This window comes from Pieris napi, chromosome 15 (assembly GCF_905475465.1).
Source record: "Pieris napi chromosome 15, ilPieNapi1.2, whole genome shotgun sequence".
Classification (NCBI taxonomy): domain Eukaryota; kingdom Metazoa; phylum Arthropoda; class Insecta; order Lepidoptera; family Pieridae; genus Pieris; species Pieris napi.
This window is the reverse complement of record NC_062248.1, coordinates 8,268,122-8,279,512: the sequence shown is the minus strand read 5'-3', so window position 1 is coordinate 8,279,512 and position 11,391 is coordinate 8,268,122. Positions and strand designations below refer to the sequence as shown.

Genomic DNA, 11,391 nt, shown 5'->3' with positions numbered 1-11,391 from the left:
GAAAATAAAAGAAATCTTGTAACAAAGGTTCTAAGAAATTCTGGGTCCGGTTTCGTTACTACTGATATACTTAACGTACAAATGAGTTTAGTATGAAAGTTTATTTGAAGACAAATGTAGGTTAAAATGCAGATACAAGATTACTGAGGAAGAACGAAAACAAAGATTTCAAAAAAAGATAATACATATAAATATACTAAATCACGTAACTCACAATCAGTGGCGTAACAATAGGGTGGCAGGGCTGCAGTGGCGGATTTATAGATTTGCTGCCCGTAGGCTATTCAATTTTTGCCGCCTCTAAATTTTGATATCTTAGTCCACAATCATATCAATTTTGTATCAATAAAATTCCAACTTTATAATTTGGGCTCCATCATCCTCGTTACATCAACTTTTCCCATATACCTAGTTATTATTATTGAGAACTATGGTACCGTGTTAGATCCTTGATTATTTTTACAGCAAAGAATTATCAAAAAACATTATTTTAAGGAAAAAATATCTCAATCGTATACCACTTTTAGAGTAAGGTAAGGTATATCTTAAAACTATACAATACTTACAAAATATGAATTAAGCTTACGTAAAAAACATACACTTGGCGAACGTTGATTAACATTTATTATTACACTCACAGTTTAAAAACAATACAATAAATATATCTTTTCTTTATTATTTGTTAGCATTATAATTTAAGTTAAATTATAAAAGCATTACAACACTTTTTTGCGAGACTGAATTCGCAAAATCATTTATTCTATCGTCGTACGAAATCTTGTTCATTAGCTCTGACTCTATGCACAAGAGAGCTAAAGCGTTTAGCTTTTCTTGACTTAAAGTCGATCGTAGGTTTACTCTCTTCAAGCAAGAGAAGCTTCTTTCATCTGAACAATTTGCCGCTGGTGTACAAAGAGCCATACGAGGTGCTATATCCAAGTTTGGATAAATGTTTCCTAGATTCTGTTATTGCAGGAATGAAGACAGACTTATTAATGACCCAGAAATTGGATTTATTGAAATTCTTTCAGACCTAACAAATATGATGTACATGAATATTATTTAAATAATTTAACTTATCGGAAAGAAAAATGATCGCTGAGCTTATAAAAAATATGTTTTCGGTTATGATTAATTATTTTTTATTTAAAAAGGAAGTAATTTCAATGCCATATCGTATGGATTTTGGATGATCGTGTTCACAGTAAACACGATAACTTTCGAAAAAATAATTTTTGAAGTGAAACTTCTTTATCGGGGTTATATACTTAACACGTATTATTTACAAAAAAATGCATGGTATTCGTGATATTACAATAATATAAGTTGAACGCTTTGCCGTTTCTCCTGAACATATTGTAAATGGTTGTTATTATATTTTATCGAAGGTGGTAAATGATATCAAGGGAAATTTCTAAAATTTATAAAAAAGATGATACCGAAAAAGTTTTTAGAACTATCTAAAAAGTGTAATAATCCCAACATAGATTTTTACAGTAGTTTGTTTACTTAAGTTTTATCTCTGGTTATCGTTAAAATCTAGTAGAAAGAATTAAGAAATAATATCTATATATATATAATGAAAATGGTCTTCGTTTGAGGCTCAATCACGCCTAAACCACTACCACAAATCGTATCGACATGAAACTACCACCATTCGATGCGAAATTTTTCCTAGATGGTTTATGGCTATTTATTTATTAAATTCCAACGTTCCTTCATTTTTTATTGCTGTTTTACTTTTATAAAAATTTATCCATACGGACTTCACCGCGGAAACATTCGGGGAGGCTTCCTAGAACCTCTAAACGTCAACATCTGTTAAAAACTCGATTTTCGAAATATTTCAATTTTCTTAGCGGGAAGTTAAAAAGAAGAATAATAAAAATATGAAAAAAAATAAAATAATGAAACATAAAATTTATTTTAATTCGTCCAGCAAAGCGGGCGCGAAACGGCTAGTAAATCATAAATATACTAAACTCTTTACTCCGATGAGTATATTAATACAGTCTTTCCAAATCCCAACTTTAAGGGGGTAATAAAAGTATTGGCATTTTAGGGCACAAATAAATTTATACCTATTACATATTTCTTGCTTGACTGTATTCTGTAATCTTTCAAATAATTTGATCGCGCTGTTTCGGTATACATAATTATTGTAATAACAAATTATGAAATAAATGTGTAATGTTGAAACGATTTATATTCAAATGAGATGGTCCATACCATTTATCCTAAATTTATGTAGTTGTATAGGGGTTTTTAAATAAGCCATTTTATTATCACCAGCAGCCTCGGACGTTTGCTTCGCAACGTTTGCCGCGCGAGGCAGCCTCGGTCTGTAAGTTTTCTAATCCGAGGCTGCCTCGCGCGGCAAGTCCGAGCCATCGTGAGCATCGACGCTCAGTTTAACTTGAAGTCGAATAGAGACCGCGCGTGCCCGTATAGTTTGCCCGAGACCACCATGAGGCCGCACATTCGGAAAGCTGTCGCTACCACTGCCTTTTTAATAATTCTAAGGCTTGCAAAAAAAAGAAAACAGAAAACTAAACGTTTTTGGATTAAACTCTTATACAAAAATAGATTACAGGCTGGGAACAGATTATTTGAAGAGTTGTGCTTCGATGACGAAGAAAAAAATTTCACTCGAATGAGTAAAATCGAATTTGACAATGTGTATTCTCTCATAAACGCCAAAATAAGCAAGAAGGACACAAATTTTCGAGAAGCAATATCCGCTAGGGAAAGATTATTAGTGACGTTGAGATTTTTGGCCACAGGAGATTCTTATACCAGTCTACAGTATCTATTTCGTATATCAAAACAAAGGATATCGGTTATAGTTCCTGAAGTCTGTGATGCTATAATTGAGGTGTTAAAGGATTATGTTAAGGTAAAATAAAATTACATATTTTTATTATTTTTTTATTAATCTGATTAGAAAATTGGACAAATAATATAAGAAAATTAAACAAACAAATATTTAATGATGAGGAGCTGGAGAAGGAGGAGGGGGAGGCATCGAAATTGGTGAGATAGGAGGCATTGGTGAGGCAGCAGGCATCGGTGAAGTAGAAGGCATCGATGAGGCAGGAGGCATCGGTGAAGTAGGAGGCATCGGTGAAGTAGGAGGCATCGGTGAGGTAGAAGGCATTGGTGAGGCAGCAGGCATCGAATATGTAGATGGCGTCGATGAGGAAGAGGGATGAGACATATATCTTAAATTATCGTGTTCACCATATGATTGAGTATAATAACTATAACCACTGTATGCTCCCATGTCTGCATCAAAGATAATTTTATTTATTGCATTTTTTACGTATGCTAATGTAATTTTATCATACTTTCTCAACTCATTTCCTATATATTGGCCATACACATTATAGGGATCATTTTTTTCTGATATATTATCGCTTGCACACTGTTGTAAGAGTGTTAATGCTTCAGATATGGCGTTATCAGTAAGATCATCACTTTCGTTCATTTTGGATCTCTTTTTAGGTCTAGTTGACTTTTGTTTAGGTCCTTCCGTTGTCGTCGAGTTTGAAGTTTCATTTTTTTCTTCGTTATAACCGTCATCATTTCGAGTATTATCCAGACTTGCATTCTGTAAAGATAGAAATTATTACTTAATTTTATTTACAGATACCATCATCCGAAGAAGAGTGGCTTACCATAGCGAAAGAGTTTGAGAGCAAATGGAATTTCCCACATGTCATAGGAGCAATGGATGGGAAGCATGTTATATTACAGTCGCCGATAAATAGTGGCAATGATTATGACTGTTACAAAATGTTTCCAAGTATAGTGCTGTTTGCTTTAGTTGACGCTAACTATAAATTTCTGTACGTAGACGTTGGCAGCAAAGGACGTATATCAGATGGCGGTGTGTTTAAAAATACCAATTTATATAAAAAGGTCGAAAAGAAGGAATTGAACATTCCTTCACCAGAAATATTACAAATACCGTATAAAATTGCAGTGCCCTATTTTATTCTAGGCGATAAAGCTTTTGCTCTCAATGATTACACATTGAAACCTTATGAAGGTACTCCAGAAAGAGGTTCAATGGAAAGGATTTTCAATTACAGGCTGTCCAGAGCAAGAAGAGTTGTGGAGAATGCCTTTGGCATTTTAAGCTCCGTTTTTAGAGTACTGAGGAAGCCGCTACTATTAGAACCAGAAAAAGCTACGAAAGTCGTATTGACTACCATATGCTTATATAACTACTTGCGTAGAGATTTAGCTTCCTCACAAAGGTTCACTCCCCCAGGATCATTCGATGCCGAAGTTGAAGGGACAGTAATACCCGGCCGATGGCGACAGGATACAGAAATGTCATCAATGCTATCTATTCAAGCCATACCACGGCGAGGATCAACAAATATAAAAGAAATACGTTCACATTTAGGGAGACATTTCATAACAAACGGAGCAATTTCTTGGCAGAATAATTATCAGTAAATAATAGGTACTCACTTCTTCACCTAAAGTATCTTGTGTATTTCCTGGGTGATTTCTATCTCCTAGAAAACTGAAGGCTTCATAGGCATACCAATTCGAAACATATATTTCACCACGACCTGCAGTATAAAATAAAAAAAAAATATATTAGAAATAATATTAGAAATAATATAAAAACCGATGTAACTTTGAATATAATAAAATGAATGTTGTTAACCCTAATCATAAACATTAAATAATAAATACCTGATCCTGTGATTCGGCTTTTTTTTTCTCTCGACTTTTCCCTCCTGTAAGACCCTAGTAAAGAGTCCATTTTTTTCTTTAATTCAGCTATTGGAAGGTTCATTTCCTGGCTTATTTTTCTCCATGCATCTTCCCTTAGTCCTCTATTTGTGTAATCAGGACATTGCGCATCCCAAAGTCGTCTATATTCACCATATAGTCGTATTAATTTAAGACACTGTTCTTTATCCATGACGCACAACTAACACGCAACGAATAAGCGAGGCAAAACACTACCGTCTTGAGTGAGCGCGGCAAACGTACTGAGGCGCCTTTGAACATCGACAAAAACCGACAACGTTCGGCTCGGGCCGCGGCACGCTCGGGCGAGGCAGCGCGTGCGTTTGCCTCGGGCGAGGCACGTCTTGACCGACCGAGGATTTGCCTCGCGAGGCAGCCTCGCGAGGCTGCTCGCTCAGTCAGTACGCGGCTATTGGGTAATGGGTATGTCATCTTTTTTTTTAGGGGATGGTAACACTCATATAATCTGTTGTTACTTGTTTGTCTATGACAGTTCAAAATTAACAATATTAAAAATTCACTATAAAGTATAAAGTATAAGTAATAGCGCTAGGTACTGTTCAATGTTTATATTTATTATTTATTGTAATATAAATTGATATATTGGCCACGTCCAAGATGGGTTCAATTTCTCGGTCGACACTGCTTCTGAAAAACATTTCTATTACGAAAAATTTAGGTGCAGTTCGTTGCATAACCAAGAAAGTTCAAGATGTCCCTACCCATACGGGTCAAGTAAATATTATTAATTAACTTCTCACGCCATGTTAATTTTTGATGTGATCCTAGCAATCAAGTTACCTATGATTACAGAAATGGGACTCGGATGACTATCGCCTTGCTCGCTTTACTCTTGCTCCAAAACAAGTGAATTCCAGTTGGGCAGTAAATCTCATAGCAGAAGTACCACCTAAGGAAGTAACAGAGAGGGTTGTTTGGTGTGATGGTGGCAGTGGGCCAGAAGGGCATCCAAGAGTTTATATTAATGTGGTAAGTTATTATTCTGATGAAACTATCAGATATGGAAAAAATTAATAGAATATTAAAAATATTTTTTTAGGACAAGCCAGGGAATCATTCTTGCGGTTATTGTGGACTACGTTTTGTAAAGAAAGAACACCATTAATTACTTTAAATATAGGTTATACTATTTATCTTTAGCTAATAGTTGAGAGAATAAATGGTGAAGTAGTAATACTCGTTTTATAATTTCATATTATATTCATATGTATAATACTAGAAATAATATACATAATTAATAATGTGCTTTAACATGTTTTTGTAACAACACAATGAAAATCTATATATTTTTTTCCAATTATAATGAAGATATAATATTACAATTATATTCTAACATTGCTAAGTTATTGAAGAATACTGAAGTAATAAATGTTTAAACAAATAATAATTATTGGTACAGAAAATTAACAGAAAAACATTTTTTAAATTATTTTCTATCAACATTTACTACATACATTTTGTTTTATTTCAATAAAAATTTTATTTGTTCATGTTTTCATTCTGAATTTCCTTCCTTATATCCCTGTTTGCCTGAAGTAGTTCCCTTAGCCTTTGATGAATATCATCATTTTTTTGCTCTATAAAATCTAATGCTTGGTTAAGTTCGTCTAACTTTGAGTCTAATTGATCATATTCTGAAAGTAATAAGTGTTATATATATTCCCTTTATCTTTGTAAGTTTAGCGAAATTATGATAATATATTATAATGTCTCAAGGTGGCTGCTATAGACTAGTATTGTTGATGATAGTTTAGGCTGGTTGTTTGCAAATAAATACACACTGTAGTGTGACTCTAGGTAGTCACGGGTCAGTGGCATACAGACATATCACAGGCAGTTGTGAGAAAGATTCAAGAAAGCTTGTACAATAAGTGTATGTTACATTATTAAAATAATGGTATAGACAGCGCTTCTGGCCCAGTAGTAATAGACTTTAATATTAAATGTAATATTGTTACCTTCATGTATTATTTGTTCATTTTCGTTTTCTATAACTTCATCATTTGGGGCATCATTAGCTTCATTATTTTCAACTCCATTAGGTTTACTATTATCACTTCCAGCCATTGTACCAAGCTTTGAAAATAAAATATGTACATTATTATTTTAACTTTTAAAAAATTGAGGCTTATTTTATATTACTCACTGACCTTTTATGCACTATTCGAAGACAAATTAGAATTGTAGTATTGTATCCTATATTTTTCATGTAATATGATAAATTCTCCAAATTATTCTTTCAAAATGTATTTTTCTTTTCGATAGTTCTATATGTTCTAGTGATGTCAAATGAAGACTCGAATAACTTAAATGGTCGGTTTAGAATTTTTATAATAATGAACTACAAGCATAAGATCCAGATTAACAAGTCACTTTTGATAAAAAAAAATATATCAATTCTTATTTTTCTATGATCTAAACTTATAAAGTTGTATCAAGAGATATATGAAACTAATTGAAATTTCATAACACAATCGATCATTCGAATCTATAATTGAAATATGTAGACTGTAGAGCTACTTATTACCTGTAAAAATTTTAGAAACACCAAACACATGATTTGGCTTTTGTCTATGGGTATACCCATAGACAACATCTATTATTTTTATTGCAAAAAAGTTGTCCTGCGATAGAGGCGGAATACTACTTTATAGCTGTGGCTACTCATGAATGTTTTATTTATTTTATTCTTATTGAAACCTTTGTTTTTTAGATCCACGCAACCTTATCTGTATCTAAGCCTGTATGTTATGTTTTGACTTGAAAAATTTGTTTATGTCAGATATCATGAGATTTCACCACACGACAGTAGACAGCTGACTTATTAAACCCCAAAATACGTATCTACGAGTTACGACCCAGCTAATAGATTTAGCTAAAGTTCGAGTATATGGTTTTTGTATTTTGATATCACATTATTGTAGAACTACTAAATTGCTTACGAAATAAGGATTTTTTGCTTTTGGCATAACGCGAACGCTTTTTCATAGTCACCGAGGATTTATTTCTATTGTGTAAGTATTATGCATAGTAAATCGATAAAACTGACTGACATTACACGCCTTCTTTCTTTGTAAATAGTCACTGCTTTGTTTGTTAAATTAATTTATATTTTTATAAAGCTTTCCTAAGTTCAAAACACAATGTTTCATAAGCAAAGGACGTGTGATACTCTATTAAATATCTACCGACTATTAATGAATAATCTAGATATGAAATAAATTTTTACACGTAAAAATTTCTTTGGGTTCGAGTAGTGTTTATTTGGTTTTAAGATTAAGGTTGTGTCGTGTTAGAATGCTAAAATATCTGCTTATGTTTTTACTGAGTTACGCTCAGATCACATCAATAAATCAACTGTGATAAAAAAGTTTTTTTTTATTTTCAGAAAAAATGACTTCAGGGCCATACAATTATTCTTATATATTTAAATATATTATCATTGGCGACATGGGGGTTGGTAAATCTTGTCTTCTACATCAGTTTACAGAGAAAAAATGTGAGTAATGCCCTGATATCTACTTTGAATGCTTATGTATGTAAACAATGAAAATTTAGTTATGGCTCTGGTTTTTAAAATAGTTGGTACATAAATATCCTCATAAAGTAACTTTATTTCTTAGCAGCCTTCTTTGGAATTTTTACTCACTACCTCCTATTATTTCTTCAGTTATGGCAGACTGCCCTCATACTATTGGTGTCGAGTTCGGAACCAGAATTATTGAAGTGGCAGGTCAGAAAATCAAGCTTCAGATATGGGATACCGCTGGACAAGAGAGGTTTCGAGCTGTAACTCGCTCTTACTACAGAGGGGCAGCAGGTGCCCTTATGGTATATGATATAACAAGAAGGTAAATATTTAAAATGTCTACACTTATAATTTAAAAAAATCTAAGACAAAACCTTACTTAAAATGTTGTTACAGATCTACTTACAATCATTTAAGTAGTTGGCTGACAGATACTCGCAACTTGACTAATCCTAGTACTGTAATATTTTTGATTGGAAATAAATCTGATTTGGATGGCCAAAGAGATGTTACATATGAAGAGGCAAAGCAATTTGCAGATGAAAATGGATTAATGTTTGTTGAAGCCAGTGCAAAAACGTAAGTATTTAGTCTATCTCTTCTATTGCTTAAGATATTTGATGTACATATACATTTTACTGTAAATTCATATTACGGCCTGGCCACGGGGATTGGCGGTGCGAACGGCGATGCGGGAGGCGAGGCGACCATTCGCGCGGGGCCGTTTGCAGGCCACGGACCAGTCACGTTTGCCGCCGCGACCAGTAAGGAAGTTCGACAGCGAAATGTCTTTATCGAAATCATCTCGATATTGCTTGGAAAGTAATAGCTTTTGGTGCAAGACCTAATATTTGGAGAAATTGTGGAGAATTCCACAAGAAGTATGAGAAATTCAGAATATATCCAGAATTATTTTTTTGAGTATATCAGAATGAGTATTGAAACCTTCAATTATATTCTTATGAATATTCAACCAGAATTGGAGAAAAAAGTTAATGCAAATAGAATTTTAAGTGCCGCTGAAAAATTGTTATTGAGATTAAGGTATATTAAATTAATGCTGTGGATGGCCAGACTTCCAAATAGCTGGTCTAGCCAGTATTTCAGTAACAAAAAACTCTGTATTCATTTTTCGCCGCGACCACGACTAAACTTATTTATTCCCTTCTCTATTCGCCGCGACTGCCGCTCGACTCCGTGGCTTGCACCGTACTGATTCATGCATTTGTTTCGCTCGCCCGTCGCGACGTCAGTCGCCCGCGCGATTCGCTCGCTACATTTCGCAGGTCGCATCGCTGGTCGCCGTTGCGCGTGGCTTGATTAGTACATTGCTATGAGTTTATTTCAGTCGCTAGACGCATCGCGGTTCGCACCGCGCGAATATTCGCGTCGGCGAATGTCCCGTGGCCAGGCTGTTAGTATTTCAATTAAATTTCAATTATTTTTGACACTATTAAAAACACATTAAATTCAATATATATCATCATTAAACATGGGCTCGTGCAAGCAAAACCTAAGATACAAGTATACATTCTCAATTATAGTGGTCAAAATGTGGAGGAAGCTTTCCTTGAAACAGCAAAAAAGATATACCAAAGCATTCAAGATGGCCGTTTGGATTTAAATGCTGCGGAGTCTGGAGTTCAACACAAACCTGCCTCCCCTGGGCGTCCACTTGCAGCACCTCCTGCCTCACGGGACAATTGTGCCTGCTAACTCACATTCAACCCTGCCCCATACAAGACTATGGTAACATATTGCCCCAATTAAAAATATGATTTCTATCCAATGTGTGTAATTACTAAAATAATTAACATGCTAGTTTTTTGTCTATATGGTCGGTGAGGGTTTAAACTGTCTCGTGATGCAGGTATTAGGAACATGAGTATCTAAATTAATTTGCTTTTTTAAGTATAGTATATTTTAAAATAATATTATTGGTAATTACACAAATTTAGATGAAAAATTCAAGTACTAGCATCGAAATCAAAATAACTATACCGTGTATTTACTTTTTAATGGTCCATATTTTATAACATCGTCTTGATCACTTTAAAATGTCCATTTTTTTAAAATATCTAATAATAATTTACTGTTTACCTTTTAGAATACTGGTTTTAGACACCCGAAATCAGTTTTCAATACATCCATATTTTATTTATCCAAATTTATTGAATTTTAGTAAATGAGGTCTTGGAATGGAATATAGACTCAGGCTACTCTGACTTTGTTTATATTTAATGCAAATAAGATGGCAAGCAATATCGACTTTGTATCTATTATAATTTTGACAAATTGCTTGTAGATAACTGGGAACAAATTAAATTTTCTGAAAATTGGGGCATATATCATATCGAAATAATAGAGTAAGTAGATGTATTAACATTCCACACTATATTTTTGGGTAATGGATGTAAATCTTATAATATTATATATATATATATATATATAAGATTAAGTAATGGGATGGTTATTCAATCATTAGCCTAAGAATATATTTGACTTTTAACAATCTGTCAGTGAGTAATTATTGAAAAATCAGCCCCTTAATATTATAAAAGTGGAATTTATACCTAGGTACAGCTAACATTTAGAAAATTGCTAGAATTAAGTTTAATTTACATGTTTATCATTTAGCATTAATCTAATATTTATGTACATAAAATATGTTAAAGCATTAAACCAGATTTTTTTTGATAATAATTACCTATTTTATTAAAATTCCTATGACTATTTTTATTTGGTAAAATTAAAAAGAATATTAACTTGACATACCGTTTAAAAAAAAATTCTTGGTGCAGTGTTCCTAAAGGTCAAATATAAAGCTTATAAATATTCTCAAGGTTAATTTCTTTGTCGCATATAAGCTAATTTATTCTTAAAAACTGCTTAATAATAATACATAATAAGTGTATTGCTTAAAAAGGTTTTTAGAATTAAAATTAAATAAAATTCTGATGCAGATAATTCACCACGTTGCTTATCTAGACTTTCTATCTTTGATCCAAGTTTCTAAACTTGGATCAAAGAGTAAAGAACTAGAGTAAAAAACCACCTAAGTGAATCAA

The 11,391-nt window shown here is 33.2% G+C and overlaps 5 protein-coding genes across 5 annotated transcripts; 3 read left to right on the top strand and 2 right to left on the bottom strand.

Annotated features, from left to right (window-relative positions):
* Positions 1-2,467: 2,467 nt before the first annotated feature.
* Positions 2,468-4,627, top strand: LOC125056515. The gene is made up of 2 exons (XM_047659651.1): positions 2,468-2,896; positions 3,649-4,627. The coding sequence occupies exons 1-2, from the start codon at positions 2,468-2,470 to the stop codon at positions 4,465-4,467; spliced, it is 1,248 nt and encodes a 415-aa protein (XP_047515607.1). The 3' UTR covers positions 4,468-4,627.
* Positions 2,896-4,945, bottom strand: LOC125056518 (myosin tail region-interacting protein MTI1-like). The gene is made up of 3 exons (XM_047659655.1): positions 4,714-4,945; positions 4,483-4,586; positions 2,896-3,610 (listed from the first exon to the last, which is right to left on the bottom strand). Exons 1-3 carry the CDS (start codon positions 4,943-4,945, stop codon positions 2,987-2,989), a joined length of 960 nt encoding a protein of 319 aa, XP_047515611.1. The 3' UTR covers positions 2,896-2,986.
* Positions 4,946-5,287: 342 nt separating this feature from the next.
* Positions 5,288-5,968, top strand: LOC125056520 (probable NADH dehydrogenase [ubiquinone] iron-sulfur protein 6, mitochondrial). Its single transcript, XM_047659657.1, has 3 exons — positions 5,288-5,508; positions 5,587-5,763; positions 5,834-5,968. The coding sequence occupies exons 1-3, from the start codon at positions 5,392-5,394 to the stop codon at positions 5,897-5,899; spliced, it is 360 nt and encodes a 119-aa protein (XP_047515613.1). The 5' UTR covers positions 5,288-5,391; the 3' UTR covers positions 5,900-5,968.
* Positions 5,969-5,974: 6 nt separating this feature from the next.
* LOC125056521 (bublin coiled-coil protein) lies at positions 5,975-7,406 on the bottom strand. The gene is made up of 3 exons (XM_047659658.1): positions 7,322-7,406; positions 6,753-6,870; positions 5,975-6,428 (listed from the first exon to the last, which is right to left on the bottom strand). Exons 1-3 carry the CDS (start codon positions 7,388-7,390, stop codon positions 6,274-6,276), a joined length of 342 nt encoding a protein of 113 aa, XP_047515614.1. The 5' UTR covers positions 7,391-7,406; the 3' UTR covers positions 5,975-6,273.
* Positions 7,407-7,586: 180 nt separating this feature from the next.
* LOC125056519 (ras-related protein Rab-14) lies at positions 7,587-10,661 on the top strand. Its single transcript, XM_047659656.1, has 5 exons — positions 7,587-7,808; positions 8,183-8,293; positions 8,465-8,645; positions 8,720-8,902; positions 9,868-10,661. The coding sequence occupies exons 2-5, from the start codon at positions 8,188-8,190 to the stop codon at positions 10,037-10,039; spliced, it is 642 nt and encodes a 213-aa protein (XP_047515612.1). The 5' UTR covers positions 7,587-7,808; positions 8,183-8,187; the 3' UTR covers positions 10,040-10,661.
* Positions 10,662-11,391: the final 730 nt, after the last annotated feature.